The following is a 19,166-nucleotide window of genomic DNA, read 5'->3' as shown; positions in this document are numbered from 1 at the left end:
GGCTCTGTTTGGGCACAATTGTGACCCTCAACCGAAAAACTCTGCTAATCGGTGACCTCTTCAGAAGCATATGTAAAGATTTACACATGTATAAACTGTGTGACCAGTTTACAGTGACAAGAATAATTAAAAACGCAAACTTGCAAGATCAGACTCAATGCACGCTATCAAAAGGTGTGGTTAATATCGCTCGCACAAGATAAACCTATAATTTAAGTAAAGGTAGACAGAGCAAGACTGTCAGGAGAGCGACATGAAAGATCCAAAGGCCAGACGGCTTTATCCTCCTCACACGTTCCAGGAATGAGACAATGGAAGATTCCAAGAACCCCCGCCAAAAACTCTCCTTCCGCCAGGCCAAGGAATGTCTGCCAGCATGTTGTGATGTGAGGTATTTGAAGAAAATTCATGGACTATCTAAGAATATCTGCTATACCTAATCACACTATATGGCTAAACTCTAGTCTGACAGTTTATGAACAAGCCCACAGAATCTAAACCTAAATTCAGCTAAAAGCTTTACGAACTTCTGGTCAATTTGAATGTCAAATCTCAAAGCTGCACCTCTAGACCTGACACCATTATTGTATGGTTACTTCAAATCATGCAATCATCCAGGACTTTGCTTAAAACCTTCAAAAGTTTGCTAAGTCACTGCTATATTCAGATAAAATCTGTATGGGTACCATACGTTGAACAGTAGCTTTTGCAAAAAATGAGTCCATGCCTCTATGATGAGCGAACAATGCTCTGCTTCCATAAACACTTCATTAGCGATTCAATTACCTGAGTGCTGACAGATCTGTTGCCATCTGTTGCCGTCACCGTCAAGTTGTAATGGGATTTCTGCTCGGCGTCCAACGCTTGGGCCACGATCACCGTCCCACTCGCCTTCCTCACCTCAAATCGACTGTCAGAATTACCACCTGTTGAGAGGAGGTTTTCACCACAACCAAAATGGACAGGAAATTAGATGGCCATCATCACGAGTTAAGCAGCAGACAGAGAAAGAGAGAGAGAGAGAGAAATGCACAGGTGGCTAAAGTGTCAAGTTTGTGGTTTTGAGGCGACCGCCTCTCACTTGGTGTTTCCCGCATTAACACCCGACAATCTGTATTCTCAAGTGTTGCTGACTTACCTCATTAACAACCAAAACATGTAAAATAGTACAAAATGACTAGTAAACATGTTTTTGGTAGATTTTGGAAGTGACAGGAGGCCCTTAACTATGCTCCACTTAGCTAATAATGTTAAAGGGGACATATCACAAAAATCTGACGTTTTCCATGTTTAAGTGCAATAATTTGGTCCCCAGTGCTTCAATCAACATAGTAAATGTGAAAACCCAGTAACTTAGTTTTGGTAAACAATTCTCTACAAGCATGTGAAAAATAGCTAATTGAATTTTTGATGTCAGAAGGGGATAATAATACTGCCCCTTAATCTGCACTGTCCAACAACGGCACTGCCATTTAGTGCAGAGATCACCCCATTTGCATTTAAAAGAACACATTTTTGCTCACACCTTCAAAGTGGCAATTTTAACATGCTATAATAAATCATCTATATGATATTTTGAGCTAAACCTTCATATATGTACTCTGGGGACACCAAATATTTATTTATTAGCTTATAAAAAGTCTTATCGCTTCCAAAATCTACACACAACTTTGCTAACAGATTATGGTAGTTTTCTTTTTAAATAAATAGCATTTAAAATATGTAATATTATCGAAATACATTAGCAGTTGAAATCAGCCACTTGACATCATAGCCAACACTTTGTTTAAAAGAGTTTTTTGGGGGGGAACACTTTGTAGTATGACCAACACACGTAACCACAATGAAAACACTATACGTAAAAGTACTTGAAAGCACTGCGCTTCCAAGCACACTAAGTGTATATGCTGGCATAGATAACAAAGCTATGTTTCAAGTATCCACTCCTCTCAAAGGAAGTAGAGTTCAATCTCTTTGATTCAGTAAACCAATCATAAAGTAATCCTTTATTTGCCAGCTTATAAGCACTTTGTGAGGGAGAATAAACACTTGGGGATAATGTGGTGTGCTTAATGTTTACAAGAAAAGGTCCCAACACCACATAGGCACAAGACAAAGCAGATCTCGTAATAGCCACGTGCAGAAGTATTAGGAGATCTGCAGCAGATACCTTCTGCAGTGCAGTTCAGGTCGCAAGCCATCTGAACGATGTAAAAGAGCTCTTTAGACGCTATGTCCTCTTCCAAAGCCGAAAAGAGGAGCAGGGAGATAAATAGGTGGAGGAAAGAGAAGCAGAAGAAACCAGACACATTCCGAAAGAGAGAGGAAATAGGCAGAAAGAGAGAAAGTAAAGGTTGTCAGTTACTGGTTAAAAGATAAAGGGACAGGAAAAGGATGCAAACTATTAACTCGTATTTTGACACACAAAGAAAGATAAAGGTTATGTCGTGCACACATACTTCCTCCACAGAGACTCATTAGCAGATATAATCACATATTTTAGTTTACATACTGCATGTTAAAAAAACAAGTAGCAATTAGGACACGAGCTTAAGCATTAAAACGCTATCAAACAACACACAGTATGCAAACGTTAAAGACCACCGTCGTACCTGTTATCTCAAACCAGACAGGAAAGTCCACAGGCTCCATGGTGATGACCCCGACCATATGAGCCACAGGGTCGCTCTCCATGACAGAGAAAGAGTAAAACGGCTCATCGAATGCCAAGGGGGCGTCACTCGGCTCTGGCTTTTGGATCCATTCGATGTGTAGGCGGCAAGTGGATGATTTCTGGGGTCGGCCATTATCCACTGCTTTAATCTGGTTGATAATTGTAAATATGAAGAAATGCATCAAATGATCACCTACTAAGCATGTTCTTTCTTTTCTTTATATATTGATTATTTTAAAACATACAGAAACAAATAGTAACCTTGAGAAAACAATGCATCCTCTAAATCATTGGAAACTATTGTTATTTTTCCAATTCAGCTGATACTACTAGCGGTGTCAAAGTCATTACATACTGCACCTACACTCCAATAAAAAATTAACAATGCATGCTCGTAGGGAATCCGTATATGATTAAAAACGGTCGTTATTTTTTGCAGTTCAGTTGGTACCGATAGTGGCGTAAAAAATTACACAGTGATCTATTGAGATATTACCTGTCAGATGTTAACAAAGAGATAAAATTTGCTGAACACTACTAAATGTGGGAAAGCAGAACACCTGTCACTGTGACGTTTACAACGCGACAGATGTCAGGTAATGAAACAACGGGTGGTCTGGCAGGCAGGAATCTCACTGGCTACATGGGTAGCCAAAAAGTTGACTTTAAGCTCGTAAAAGTTTACAATCAGATAGACTTCCAGCAGTCAGAGATCTCAAGTTTACGACTCTTATTTCAAATCTACAGTCAAGTAGTGCCTAGCATATGCACCATCCACTATCGCAATTGAAACTAGATAGCTTACATTTATTTGCAATAAAAAATGTATTGCTACATCAAGATGTTTAACTGCTTTGTTTTTCATATCGAACATTTCCAAGTAAAATCTATACACAAATTTAAATGAGACGTCATTACCGTCAGGATATCGTACTCTTCAGGAGTAGACACCCTCTTAGCAGAAACCAGGCCAGTTTTGGGCTCGATGAAGAACTTGCCCTGCTCATCTCCATCCTCAATGCTATAGGAGATCTCAGCGTTTGGTCCTTCATCTCCATCTGAGGCAATGACGCGGTACACGTGATCTCTCTTGAGCGAACGCTCCTCCGTTTTTTCTCGCTTGGGCAGTTTAATTTTGTAGACTTTCTCAGTGAACTGTGGCCTGTTGTCGTTCTCATCCAAGACTTTAACGATGACTCGAACTGTAGTGGACTTGTTAGGAACGGCTTGATCAGACACCGTGATCTGTGAGGAACGGATGTAGGCAGAGAAAAAGAAAGAGGAAGAAAACAGATGGTTAAATATGAAATAAACCCTGAATTCATTATTATGACTATAATCACATGAAAATGTTCGGTTGATGATTTTCCATCCATCAAACAGATACTCCCTGACAGCTTCGAAGTTTGATCTGTTTGGAAAGAAAGTTTCAGGAGGGGGGTGGAAAAAAGACTGTAATTGAGGGGGTGGAAAGCTTCATTCACTCAGTTCTAGTTTCCTTCTTTGCCTTCATGTCGAATAAGCCCGAAACCCGGGAGAACTCGTGTCATAATGAACATTTTCAATTAGAGGCACAACCGAGAGATGTGCAAAGAACAATAATAGAACAAACACGAGAATATCTGACACAAGTGATTGAAAACCTTCATTATAGCGAGCGCTTCAATCAATCGCCGTTCAGAGGTAAAGAAAAATCTCCTGTTCGGAACACCGGGGCAAGTGTTCCTATCCAAGTCAATTGGCTGACAAAATTGAAGTAATTCCCTGTGCGCTTAGCTGTCAAGCAATCTTTTCAGAGATGTACAGAAGGCGAGAAGGGGCTTTCGGGGGTTGAGAACAGGTTGTTATGCTTTTCACTGTTTGACTACAGGATGACATTTTTTGCTTGATCATTTCTTTATATATCATTTGATCAAGAACACATATTGCGATCGTGCTACCCACACAACCATGTGAAGTGTTTTGCAACATGTTTTAATTTTTTGTTTTACGTGTGAGGGCCTTAATAAAACACAATGCAATAGTTATTGTTAAGAACTTTATATTTTACATTTATATTGTAGTTATGTATTAATGCATTTTGCAGATGCTTTATCCTTTAGCACTGCTAATACAATGCTCTACTACTGAGCTTAACTCTTTCGCCGCAATTGACGAGATATCTCGTCAATCAAGAGAAAACGCTTCCCTGCCAATGACAAGATTTTCCGTCTTTCCGCAATACCGCAACTTTTTAAACCCGGAAGTATTGCCCTATGGCAAGCTGCTGCATGTCTGTGTCTGTTTTAAAGATCGCTCTGAATGGGATCTCTATGAAAAGTCCATCATAAAAATTTAATCATCTCTGCTTTTTGCTCAAAATGTGGTGTTTTTGCAGAAACCTACCCATATTCAAAAGCTGATTACAAAAGAACCACTGAAGGTAGGATGAAACGGGGTTTTTTTTGTTTGAAAGCAGAGGGTCTGTTCTTTCATTTGGTATATTGTATGTTTATATATTTAAAGAAGAACATTTTCTGGAAGGCATTAAACTTTGGTGAAAATCATGAAAAACGCTGACGCTGGCTGGCAACTTTTTTTAAAAACGCTGGCGGTGAAAGAGTTAATTGATGAGTTATCTCGTCAATGGCGGGGAAAGAGTTAAACTATTGTCCAATTGTGTGGAAAAAGTGCTTTGATCGACCGATACCAATTATTGGGCGATAAATCGGTGCATCTCTAATGATCAGCCACTTATAGTCAAAATAATCTGAGAAAGTAACATGCATTGGTTACACTTTATTTTGATCATCCTGTTTTACATTCTGTTGTCTATATATAACTGCACCAACATGTACTAAGTATTACAACTTGTACTTGTTACAGCTTGGGTTAGTGTTAACTCTTTCCCCGCCACTGACAAGTTAACTCGTCAATGAAGAGAAAACGCTTCCCTGCCAATGACGAAAATTTCAGGCTTTCCGCAATACTGCTATTATCCATTATTATATTATAATATAATATATTTTATCATAATATATTATATTATATTATCCACTTCCACAACTTTTACAACCCGGAAGTAATGCCTCATGTTAAAGAGAAAGAAATCTGTGTATGTTCTGAACATAGCTCTGCATCTGAACTCTATCGAAAGTCCTTCGCAAAAATTTTATTAGCTCAGCTTTTTGCTCAAAATTTGGTGTTTTTGAAGAAACCTACCCATATTTGAGAGGTGATAAAAAGAACTAATAAAGATAGGATGAAACGGGGGTTTTTAGTTTGAAAGCAGGGGGTCTGTTCTATCAGATATATTTTATGTTTATTAGGGATGTAACGGTATTATAAATTTCGTGGTATTGCGGTAAAAGATTTTCCCGGTACCACCGTGGTCACATGATCGGTAAAACGTAAGGTCTTCCGGGCAACACGTGTAGTTTTTTTCCGGTCAAGTAAAGCGAGTGGAGGGACGCGGGAACTACAATTCCCATAATCCCATGCGTGCTACTCTGACGCCTCTCTACAAGTGGAGCGGCAATGGCGGAAGAAAAAGAAACACAGATTTTAAATCTGATGTGTCGAAAAAGTTCGCGTTCGCTGTGACAAGAAACGAGGAAGGACAAAATGTGATGGACATTCAAAAAACGAGTGAGTAAATCCGTGAATGAGCAGAGTGTGTATGCCGTTTCTCAATTAGAAGGTTGCAGCCTCCTTAGGTCGCATATGCAGGCTGCATCCGTCATTAAACGCCTGGTGTATTTAAGTTAACTGAGCATTACATTCGCAAGTCATAAGCGTGTTACAATAATATACGATTAAATAATAATAATAGTCAACTTGAAAAATGTTAATATTTTGAAATAAGACGGTCTTCGTTACGTATGCAGCCTACAAATGCGACCCATAGAGGCTGCAGACTTCCGATTGGGAAACGCGCCCCTGTATTAAGTGAGCGGACCTCAGCTCTAAGTCCAGCTACAATAAGTAAGCAATTTTCATTTTTTACTGGGTTGTTTTTGTTTTCAGGAATTGACCCATCTTAAAACCCATCATCTTTTCTTAATTCTACAATCACAACCGTTGCTTTCATAGGAGTACCAAGCATTAGCATTAATTTTAATAATAATTAAAATTCTTACACTCAATTCTTAAAACCTGACTGATTGGGAGTTGTTTAAAGTCGACAAACTAAAATGAAACTTAATTTTTTTGTCCTTTTTATGAAAATTGTAAACACTTCACTACACTTTGTACATTGTAATGTTCAGTCTTGTTTAATAAACACTTATGGGAGTTTTTCCAAGTCTTCATTTGTTTTTTTTTTCTTCCTGCAAAGTTTCAATAATTACCGTACCGTGGGCATCATACCGAAATACTACCGTACCGTGAATTTTTGATACCGTTACATCCCTAATGTTTATATTTTATATTTTCTGAAAGTCATTAAAGTTTTGTGAAAATCATGAAAAATACTGGTGCTGGCAACTGGCAGGGAAAGAGTTAATAGTATAACTTTAAATATACTTGCATAGTCAGTACAATGCTTGTCACAATAAAGTGTTGGAAGATCTTAACCAGACAGTCTATTAATACCCTAATGTGATTTGGCATGTACATGCAACATTTGGGGTCCATCAAAATAAAATGATACCCATGCACACTGTTCTCCAAAAAGGACTGCCTTGTTTGAATAAAACATAAATGTTTTTGGCATTAATCCTACAAATAGGGTAGATTGTTTTAGTTAAATTGCCTTCTGAGAGCATTCCGGTGACAAACGGAGACAAAAAGTTAGCAAATGCGCACCATTTCTAACAGCAAAGCACTTTTGTCAACACTAGGAACTGTAATAAGGATAGGAGCTGTTTCAAATGAGCAGAGACGCGAGCATTAAGCAGACGCTGGTGGTTTGTTGAGCATATACTCAAGCTCAGAACGCCGTGTCCAATCTCAGCTGGTGTGCGTTAACCAGCTCATTAATTTCCGCTGGATATCTTCAGTTAATCTCGGAAAATGCCCATTTGAGGCGGCTTAATGGTACGCCGGTGCATACGCTGATGAATGCAAACACGCTGGGAGACGCAGACATACACACTATTTCCCGCTAATGAACTCGCGTAACATTCGATGCGAAATTACTGCGGCCTACAGTGAAAGCAGACGAATAACAGGCCGGCACAGTCGCTTCAAAGCATCTGTTCAACACTCTGTAAAAACTTTCCAGTAGTTACACACACACAGCATTCGATGTTAACAGTGAGTAAACCCATTATGTGTATTTATTTTCAAAGCTGTCCAAGCTCTCTGGCCAAACAGATTTAATTAAATAAAAGGGACATGGTCAGCTTCAACAACCGATTCTCCTGAGCTGACTGCTTGTTTGCAAGCTTGCAATGTATTGCTTTTTGCAAACGTTTTCTGGCAGCATTGTCTGGTTGGCAATTTTAATGTAATAAATAGATACAAGGTCTTCTCTAAACATCAATTACATTACTCAATTTTTACATTTCTAAAAAAAATCATTATTATGTCCATAGCACAAACTTGCAGTATTATATGCAGTATATACCAAAGTTGGCATTTGTTTAAGTCCCTAACCCCCCAAAAAAACAAAACCATGACCATTGCATTGCTAACACAATGCAAAATTGTAAATGATTTGAACTTCCAGTACAGGAATTGCAGCAACTGCATTCAAATACTTTGCAAACAGGCAGAATAAACTTCATTCTTTGCAAGTCAACTTAAATGAATCATGGCAACATTTCACTGTTTGGTTTCCAAAGGTCAAAGACCATCAGAGCAGGCCCTCTGACGTGCTGTGCATGCCTAAACATGTCCCAAATCTCCTCTCTCGCTCTTCTAGCAAACTGCAAGCATTCGCATACACAAACCCCCTTACACTGCCCCCGTACAACTGCCTCAACCCTCCCCCAGGCATCTAACCTAATGGAGCCCACCAGCTCATTTCACAGTCTCCAAGGGCGTTGTACCCAGCAGGAGAGAACTGCCCCTGGGAAACGGACAACCAGACTCCCGGGCGGGAGGCTTGGTGAGACGAGACCCCTGGAGGGACGATGTCAAAAAGAGCTTCCTGTGGCTGGACCCCTGACTAAACAGCAGGCTAAATCGCTGGGGTTGTCATGACTACTGATGTGGGCCACCGGAGCCAGGGAAGAACAAGAGGAACAGGATCCGAAAGAATGCATGTGAAAAGCAACCCGACTCACGGTCATTTGTTTATTTGGTCTAAAGCGGCGCGGTAATTTAATTGAACGTGAAATCATAACGGTCCCAGAAAATATTTTGACAATCACTAAGAAAAGTCATTGTCACTTTTATACGCAAGACTAGCCTGTATTTCGTATCCTTTAAAGAGGATGAAATTAGTGTCACAACATCTTAAAAGTGGGTTTTTAGCTTACAATTAACCCTTTCTGTGGGTCAAATTAAAACGCCAGTGCTACAGCCATCAAAGTGGCGCTTTCATTACAAATTAAGTGCCTTTAACTATCATCTAAACGAAAGTATTGTCTGACTCCAAATCTCCAGCTGTGAGCAATGTTCCCTTTAAAAGTTTGTATGTCTCTTAACGTAAAATAAAAAGACTCATTCAGTCTTATTATTGTTAAAAACGTGTCTGTTTTTACCAATTTGGAATGCTGTGCTTGGAGTACACATATGTCTGAAGGGTGTAGTCACACAGGATGTGTCTTGCTTTTAGTCTTTTTTGTAATTGTCAGTCTACGTACACATGCATCAGACGTGCCGCTGTGCTGTCTCACGCCATTAATGTTGCATTTTTAAGATGCCGGGTCAGGTTAAAAATACTTTGAAAGTATGCTTTGAGACCCCTACATTTTTAACTATTTTAAAATGCAAGTACATGTGCCCCTTTAAAAAGCAGGTCTGGTTTGAGTCCGGTGGTCGTGACCCTAAACTAGCCTAATTATACAGGGTTTTAATTAACTCCAGCTTTTTCTAACAACTCACGACTAGTCCATTTAAAACATGTAGTCTCCAGACATACCTCGACTGTCTACAGATATGCTAATATATGTTTATATTTGTTTTAATTAAACCCATATAGACCTGTGTGTGTTTGTTATTATGAATTCAGATTCAGGCCAGGTCACAATAATATACTAATATACTGTATTCAACATAAATAAATAAACCCACAAGCACCACTAAACTCCACTTCTGACAGTTAAGAAAAAAGAAAGCTTCCTTAATTAAAAACCAGAACCACAAATTTAACCTTGAGGGGAACCTGGCACTACTAATATTTTGCTGAATCATTGGCATTAGTTAATTACAAGCCTACAGTCTGTCGGTCAGCGAACCTCGCTTTGAAGTCAAGCGGAGCTCTTCACATCACTGAGGCATGCAGAGAGGAAGGGAGGATGGACGCTGGGTAAGCGTATGCTTCAGGGTGTATCAACCTCCTTGCTTTTCTTTCCTGTCCGCATCCCTCCTGTCATTTGCTCCATTCGCGATACAATTAAAGCCGCAGAGCTGGCTTGAAAGCAACGGGAGGGGTTGCCATAAATTTGCCGAAATTAAACAACGTGCCACAGGCCCTGAACTGCACTCAATTCAATCTTCAATTGCAATCTATAATGATAATTAAAGGAGAGTCGGCCTCTTAAGTCTTTAGTGCACAACTTGTAGTGATTTCGGCAATCTACGTTTTTCGGGAGGCAGAAATAAGGGGCGGGCAGTAAAGAGTTATTGAGAGAGAGCGAGGAGGAGAAGGAGAGAAGCTTGCAGCTCAATTAAAATCCACAAGTATAAACTTTGGCAGGGCAGGGTGATGCTTCCTGTTCTGGCCTGCATAATCCCGAGACGGTACACTGAGTGAGAACAAAGACAAACCACCCCACACACACACACATATACTCCCACTTAAACACCTACCCACCGCACACACCGGATATCTAAATCCCCCTCTCAACCCTCCTATGCTTGCAGTTTAGTTTGGTGGCAAACTCAAGCTTGTGGCTTTTAATAAGTTATTAAAGCTGTTTTATAGACTTTTATCCATTTCACTTGAGAATTCTCCTAATAATAATCCAACTTTTTTAGGAGAAAGTGAGACTTTTTGGTAGAGGCTTTAATACAAAGTGACTTACTTCAATGTCCTACAACTAAACATGTATCCTAAGATTCAACCCAAGCGATAACCTTGCTGTTGTTAACAGTTTAGCTAGTTTAGCTAGATTGACGCGCTTAATACGACACTCCAGCCAAATATCAAAATTACCCCATGATTTACTCACTCTCAAGCAAACCGAAAAAGTGCATCCATCCTTCACAAAAGTAATCAACATGGCTCCAAGGGTTAAAATAAGGTTTTCAGCAGGTAATCAATTCAATTTTGAAAGAAAATTATACATATTTCAAACTTTATAAACTATAATAACTAGTTTCCGGTAACGACACTATCTTAAATTTACAAGATTTTAGCGTAGTGAGCGTTGGTTGCCATAGGTACGTTGCGCAGTGACTCCCATGAATCGTGTGAGTCCAAGATGGCATTGTTACTGGAAGCTAGATATTATAGTTTATAATATGGATTTTTTTCATACAAAATCACATCAATTACCCACAGAAGACCTTTATTAACCCCCTGGAGCCGTGTGGATTACTTCTATGAAGGATGGATGCACTTTTTTGGGGTTTAAAGTCAGACGTTATTCCCTGATCCCTGTGGAAAAGCAAGGACATTTCCTAAAATAACTTCAAATGTGTTTGTCTGAAAGATGATGGACATGTATATCTCAGATTGCTTGAGAGTGAGTAAATCATAGGGGAATTTTGATATTTGGCTGGAGTATCCCTTTAATTTATGTCTATGGGACAAGTGTATGGTTGAAAAAAATGAATTATAAGACAAGTATTAAGCTGTTTTACCTCCAAAATATGTTCATCCTGTTGCTCTCGGTCCAGTTTCCGTGAGGTGGTTGTGACCAGACCTGCAAACAAAAGGGTACAATAATTAAACATTGCAACTTGGCATGCACCGTACCTATCGAAACCATTTTATTTAAAATCAGTCCTTACAGAAAAATGTTAGTTTTTTTGTGATTGTTGCGGGCAAAAATCCTTGATCTTGCGGCACGATTTCTTAAAAAATGCGATGGAATATGCTGGATTTTTATGCAATTTTATGCAATGAATTTGTGGGAACTTGCAAAAACTGCGGTTGGATGAAAAAAAAGAAAAAAAGTGATTCCCCAAAACCCTGTTCTCACTAGACTACTACCTTAATACAAAGAGTCATTTCTTATCACTTCCTATGATAAACAAGCATACTACATCACAGAAATTGCTGGGAATTTTTAAGTTCTCATCTTGTTTTATTTCAGACCTTAATAAACACATGGCTCAAACTTACAAAAGATTGATGAGTCAAACAAGTCTTTTGCAATTATTTTTGTTGGCAAATGAGACTGATTTGCTGGCTTCATGGTTTTATTGGCATTGTGGGGTTTGCAACTTTTTCAATGATGTCGCATGATTACATCACTTCATAACGTTCCCATGGCAACAGGGGAAATGGCTGCGCTTGAAGTAAAATGGAACATTTTTCAACTTTCTGCTAAGATATATGTGACTTTTTGCTACGAAAATGCAGGGATTATGAAATCAGGCAAGCCCCACATATTTTGCGTGCGGAAATATGCAATTTATGTGGCGAAAGTGCGGCATATTTGAAAAAATGCTGCCACTCACATAAATATGCAGACTTTGGCTGATTATGCATTGAATCATGCGATCTCATAATCGCGTTTTTCTGGAGACAAACTTGCATTTTTAAAAACTTATTTGCTTTATTTATTAATCATTTTCACTCTTGATGTTCTCCCTTGATGTCTCTGAAAGGAGGTTTTGGCAGATTTATCAAACTTCTGGTGACAATTTTGCCCTTCAAAGCAGAGTCAAGTAAACCCACATGCATAAGCACTAAATAAATATGGAGGTTTCAGCGATATAGAAGAGCAGAAACAGACCTTCCTCTTGACAGTTGTAAAGCTGAATAAATGCTCATGCATAAAAGACACGCTCACACTGCTTGAAAATACAAACCTCATGCTTAGCCTTCCACACAACAATCACTGCAAACAACTTTAACACCACTAAAGGCGTTTAAAGGGAAAAATGAAATCTTAAACCATCACTCTGTTTACCACATGTGTGGATGTGTAAGCAGATTTTATTTATTTGCATATGTGTGTGCTAAGTTAGGTTTTATATTACAGCAAAATAGGATCCATGATAAAAGAGATCCAACTGGAACTGAATTCAAGCATTGAACGCTAAAAAATGAGAATAAACTGGCAGAAAACCATTAAGAACAACAATACAAATGAGTGCACGTTTCTGTACAAAGTGTCTCGATTCAAGATAATAAGCAGACTTGTGTTTCTCTTTACTATAATGGTACATTAGACAGGGTAGAGAGCGTGGTGGACAGTGCCAGCCCTGGCCACACGAGAGACGCCTACCGACCGCACCATGTCTGATTAGTGCCGAAAAAGGATTTCCGAAACCAAAAGCCATCGATGGGACACATGCATGGAGCAGAAATAGCACGGCCGCAACACGCCTCTTGCTTCTTTTCAAATCTGTGTTGGGCTGCTAACCATCTCTTACTTTCAATCATGCATGAGAATTTAAATAAAGTTTAAATGAAAGTATTTTGGAATCTTTTTACATTTTAAAATTTACATTTATAGACCTGATTGGATTAAGAACCTGGATCGACCAACTGAAACGGTATTAGTTAGCAGGTTTAATGAAAATAATTCAATACACAAAAAATATATTTGATTTAAATGTTCTCTGTCTGACATTGCAAAGTAATAATACGTCACAAATTTTCTACATTTTCCATTTACGAACTGCTTAAACCAAACCTATGAACCTTTTATAAGGAAGTGACTTTTTCTTAAATCAGTCAGAATACACAGTAAGGGGGGCATGCACACCAAAACTTTTACGCCCGCGGCTGGTGCATGTTTTCAATTGTTTCCAATGGAAGCGCGGCATTTTTCAAAACAGCCAGCAGCTGGCAAATTTTTTCTGTGCTGAAAGTCGGCGCTCTGCGTTTTTTTTTTTTTTTTGAGAGTTTAAAGAGATTCAACTTTGGGTGAAAAGCTCAGCTCGTCAATGTCAGTTCTCACACTGATATCCAATTACAGTGGAGGAGGGGCGGGACAAATATCACAACAACCAACCGGCTCACAGCTCAAGTATCACAACTACCAAAGCGCTCAGCTGATGCAAAAACATTCAGCCGCATAAAAAGCTTTGGTGTGTCCCACCCCAAATTGCAATCGGCTTTGCTCTGCTTGCTAAATAGCATTTTATTAGTTCATCTTGTATATAAAGCAAAAAGTATTGTCCGGTTTATACGCATCCACGAGGGTCTGTGTACAAGTGCGTGTGATGCAAATTTCGTCATTAGAATGTATGAGCGCACTGCATATGCACATATAGGAGATTGTAGTATGTAGCCTAGTAGATGCTTTGCTTTTTGTCGCAACGTGCATGCGTCGAACGTCTGTGTACACATAACGAATCAAATGAACTATACTTTGCAAGGCTGTGCCTTTGATCGTAAATGTACATTTTAAAAAATGATATGGATATGGGGCAGTACCCAGTGGTTTGCTCTCTGCTATGGTAGTGATGTAACCAAGAACCAAGACAAATAAAGCCATTTTCACCTGGCTCTTGTTCCAAAAGAGTGGATTTTATTTCAGGGCTGAGGTGTACGGCTGTTGAAAAGACACACAAGAACAAGCTGCATAAAAGACGCCTATGGTTCATACCCACAATCCACTTTTCCCTGGCCAAAAAGCAGTGGTCTTCTACACTGTGGGCTGAGCCAGGCCATGAAAATTATAGCTGTGCCATTTTGGGAAAAAGAAAAACAAGAAACTCAGAGAATAGAAAGAAAGCATATCCAAGGAAGGCACTGAGACAGAAAGAGAGAGCGAGCAGGCGAGCGAGAGAGAGGGAGAGAGACAGTAGAATGAAGTATCTTCGGCAATGAGTTGAAGGTTGGCAGTTGATATGAATCATGCTTTGTTTGCAGCCTCCTCATTTCATTAGTAATTGAGCCCTCAGATAATGTTTAGCCTCATTGTTTCTGAGAAAGCAAATGAATTCTGCCCAAAGATTTCATTATTTGATCCGTGACTCTGTATTCGGAGATATTTAGATTTGGAGCTGGTCTCGCTGAGTGCAAGCTCATGACCCTCGGCTAAAATTCTCTATGCTAACCACTGTAACTCCTACAGTAAACACATTGTGAAACTCACACAGAATGATAGTGCCGCCACACTGCCTCAGCCTCCTCTGGAGAAAAGAAAGGATGAAATGAGAAAAAGAAGCAAAAAAAGAGCAATGGAGAGCCTCTGCAAATTACACTCTTGCCTTTCCTCCAAAACACTTCTGCACTGTCGAAAAAAGAAGGGCTATTTTCTCATCCTGCCTCTCTTGAACTTTCCCTCGCTCGGGCGGAAGACCATTGATGGACTTTAGAAGCAGGATCGTTTAACAGGCAGGAATGCAACACCTCGTATTTGAGGCCCGGATGCCGCATTGCTCATTAAAGATCCCGAACACATGTTAAAGCGCATACACTTAAAGGAACGTGCTCTCAGCCAAAGATAAATGTATATGCGAAACGCTATCGCTGCCCACTAACAAGCATAAAACAGCCTGTGCCACGGTACATAGACAAATGAGCGGGTATACAAAGACGCGCACTATAGTGGGAAGAACTGGGCAGTGTTCCCGAATCCATCCTTACCCTCCTCCCGATTCTAAGGCATACTGTGTGTGTGAATGGTAGCCCTTTCAAAGCTGAGAAGAGAAAAAAGGGTAACACTTGAGGTAGAGAATAAGGTCTTTGCTGGGTTTATGACTCTTCTAAAAAGCCTCACATTAGCCTTCTGCCATTAACCTCCTGCAGAACAGTCAATGAAGCCTATCAAAGCCCATCTGAAATACATGCACACACACACACTCATGCGCATACGAAAAAAGTCAAGCTGCGAATGCTGAAAGGCATTCTAATAATAATTGTACTATTTTTCAACTATGTCAACTAGTTAGTTTAGGAGCGTTCACAAGAGGTAGTCATTTGTTTTCGTTGGCAACTGGTAATTCGCAGCGATGTGCGCAATACTGAGTGCGTTTACATGCACAGTCTTACGCAGATTATGCTTTATAAACTGATAACACGTGGGGTCATGTAAACGCGTAAAGCAGTTTTCTTTTATCGGGGAAAGCCCATAAACAGCGTAAGCCAGAACCATTTTTTACTCATTCCCCCCGAAACTGGCTTTCTCTCGATTTTGTGCATGTGCGCATGTCTAAGCACAAAGTAACGCATAAAGTCTCCGCTCAACTAAAGCAGTTAGCAAAAATAAAAGCTCATGTTACATTTACAAGTTCTGCATACATGAGACGAAATACAACAGTGTAACTTAAGACAGATATGACGTCGGCTTTTTAAACGACTATTATGTACTATAGGCGGTGACGTCACTGCCTGCGGGAAACCTGACAATTCTCCAAGTCCCATGTAAATGCAGTTGTCTGCATAGCCGGTTTATTGATTTCGATGTAAACGCATGAAACAGTAATAAGCTATAATAAGCAGATTTTTGATAGTTATCCGCTTATCCTGTACACGTAAACGCACTCATTGACTGTTGATGATGCGACAATTATGCAAAATCGCACAACAGTGTGATACAGGGACTACTAATGGAAGTGCAGAAAGTGAAGCATATACAATTTTTAACAAACAGGTACCGCAACATGGATTTACATTCATGCATTTGTCAGACGACCTATAGTTTGTAAGTAAAAAAGTATGCAATTCGTTTTTATGGAAACAAATGCTGATGTCTCCAGGCACTTCTTACATTATGACCTCTCACATGCTTTGATGGATAAGTCCAAAATCATCTGTATAAATCCCATCAGCCCCATCCAGCTTTTTGGCTCAGTCGCCGCATTTAGCAATCAAGGCCCCTAGAAATGGGGCAGACGATAGTGGGAAATTCCTATTTGAGAGCGACTGAGATTACTAACGTGAAGCTTTTAGACCTTCGCTTTATTCGGTGTACTAACTCCATTTACTGTGTGGGTGAGTGAGAGAGAAGAGAGAGAGACGGTGAACAAGAATAAAGAGACAAATCCCTGGCAGATAATGTCTCTTTCGAAACATTCTTTTTGATTAAAGTATTCCAGGGCTCATGGCTCACTCATGCATGGGGACGACCTGGATTTACTAAATCGCTGCATTCCTACCTCTGTACGAGCATGTGTGTACAAGGCTGTGACTGTATTATTATTTTTTCTTTGCAATGTACTGGCCCGTGCCATAAAAGCATCCGCCTTGTCTTTTAAGGGTAGGGGTGGGTAAAAAATCTTGATCCGCTTGAACGGATATATTTACACGAAACTATTTCAAAATGCTGCAATTATCCTGTTAAACATAGTATTTGTAAGTAGAATATTGGATCTGTACTTTACATGTAGGTCTTAAAGGGACAGCACATCAAATAAATTACTTGTCTGCAAAACCAAAATTAATAATGAAAATTTGATTTGTACTGATCAGATTCAATGTGTCTGGCATGATTTTTATGTTAATTTGCATTTTTAAGAACTGGTATTTCTGAATCCGGCAGTGCACGTAACCACGCCTCACGTACGCATAATAAATGGACAACAGGGTTTCCCGTAGAAAATTTGTTAGTTAAGATGGTAGGGTTGGCGGCTGGGCGGGGCCTGGGGGAATGGCAAATCAAAGGGGCGGGGCATACCTAGCTAGCAGGTTGCTCAAACAACAAAATCACCAGCTAACTTACTTTGAATTTGCAAGAACTATAGACTAATACAATAACAGGCTTAAATAAACCTAAAACATATGTCCACTTGCAGTTCTCACGAACACGCGTTTTATCAACGAGCTATCCAAGTTGGACCATGTCTTTATCTCATTTCGGCCGTGTAGCACACGTGCACGCTCGCAGTGTGAAGTCCGTGCTATTCTCCGAGATGTTTTATTTATTAATTTTTTTGGACAACCTAGTTAAGGCGGTAGGCTTAGGCGGGCCGCCAGAACTGCAAAGTGCTGCGGGAAACCCTAGACCCTACTTTGGTCTTAAAGTATTTGATGAACATATAGTACGTGCCGAGAGATTTCAATCATTATCTTATTTTTGACTGAGGTGCCGTTTAGCGGCTTTTGCATCTGAACGCTTAATTTATTACTAATCAATATTGGTCTGAATTGGAACCATATACAAAAGAATCGAATCAAATTGCCAAATTGGTCGCAATACCCAGCCCTATTCAAATGTGATGCATGTTCCATGCCACCAAGTGAAAGTAATAAATGCAAAACCGTGGTATTTAGTTTTGAAACCTCAAATTCATAGCATTGGTTCAGCACAAAGATATGTCCGGTTCGTAAAACAAACCTGCTGTGTGTATGTTTTCAAAGAGCTCAGACTTTTTGGGAAACTAAGAATAGCTTACATGCAGTTGTTTTCTGAAAATTAAAGTGGGATAGAAAAAGTATGCCAGCATGGAAAACATGATACACTTCCCTTTAAGGTAAATATATATTTCTTTTATTGTGGTGGATTAGATTGCATATATTACATTACACAAACAATAAACAAAATACCCTGTGGACAGATTCTGCATAAAGACTGAACATAGTACAATCTAAAATCAGAGGTCGTTCTCTTTTGTGGACTTTTACTTGGAGATTGAATATCAGGGAAGATTTCCGGCGTGTGAAATACGTAGGTTAACAGTAAACAAGCAGGACAGGTGCGCTGGTGGATATGCTTCACAAGCTTCTAAAACCATGCAACTTTATCCGCAGGAATGACATGGAGGGAGGGGGAGCAAGTTGTGTTTTTTCTGCGCCTAGCTTTAGTTTTCCATCCTTAATAACCTTTTGTGCCTCGTGCCAACTATGGGAGCCTAAAAGGCAGGAAATGACAGGAAGTTGTTGGACGTAGTATCCATTTCTCTTTAAGGCTAAACCCTTTGAAAAGGCTGCCCGGCATTGTTGCCTAACCACCTCTGTTTTTCTGCTATCAAAAAAGCAGAGCCTTGCTGAGAATTGATAGAAAAGTGTAAAGGAGGAGGAGAGAGAAGAGGAAAGCAGGTCTTGTGAATCATTGCCTTGATATCCTCCTCTCACTCCTATTAAACAAGCAGAGCGGAGCTCAAAGGCACAGAGGTTGCACGTAGACTTCTAATTACCTGAGCTGATTTCTATCCCACCAGCCAATGTTCCTGATATCATCGGCACTGCGAGCTAAAACTACAGTGGGAAAGGGACAAAAAGAGAGCTAATGCAGATATCAGGTATTACACCAGAGATTTGAGATTTTGAGTGATTTGTGTGTGTGAGGAGGGGGGGGGTGCACAAGAGAACAAGAGCTGCCTGCATTGAGCCGAG

At 39.7% G+C, this 19,166-nt stretch overlaps 1 protein-coding gene across 10 annotated transcripts in view; it reads right to left on the bottom strand.

Annotated features, from left to right (window-relative positions):
- fat1a (FAT atypical cadherin 1a) overlaps positions 1-19,166 on the bottom strand; it is a 90,899-nt gene that overhangs the window by 38,525 nt on the left and 33,208 nt on the right. For 8 of the 10 annotated variants that reach the window (XR_010527715.1, XR_010527714.2, XR_010527713.1 and 5 more), the window contains exons 4-8: positions 11,570-11,631; positions 3,593-3,919; positions 2,613-2,823; positions 2,171-2,239; positions 787-926 (exon numbers count right to left, since the gene is read on the bottom strand). Coding sequence is in view for 6 of the 10 variants with exons in the window: in XM_065254520.2 (XP_065110592.1) it covers positions 787-926; positions 2,171-2,239; positions 2,613-2,823; positions 3,593-3,919; positions 11,570-11,631 (809 nt within the window). In the remaining 4 variants the exon portion in view is untranslated. The remainder of the gene's footprint in view (positions 1-786; positions 927-2,170; positions 2,240-2,612; positions 2,824-3,592; positions 3,920-11,569; positions 11,632-19,166) is intronic. The other 2 variants (XM_065254522.1, XM_065254523.1) reach the window with 1 other exon arrangement.

Source organism: Paramisgurnus dabryanus, chromosome 4 (genome assembly GCF_030506205.2).
Source record: "Paramisgurnus dabryanus chromosome 4, PD_genome_1.1, whole genome shotgun sequence".
NCBI lineage: Eukaryota > Metazoa > Chordata > Actinopteri > Cypriniformes > Cobitidae > Paramisgurnus > Paramisgurnus dabryanus.
The sequence above is the reverse complement of the archived record's forward strand: the minus strand, read 5'-3'. Positions and strand labels throughout refer to the sequence as shown.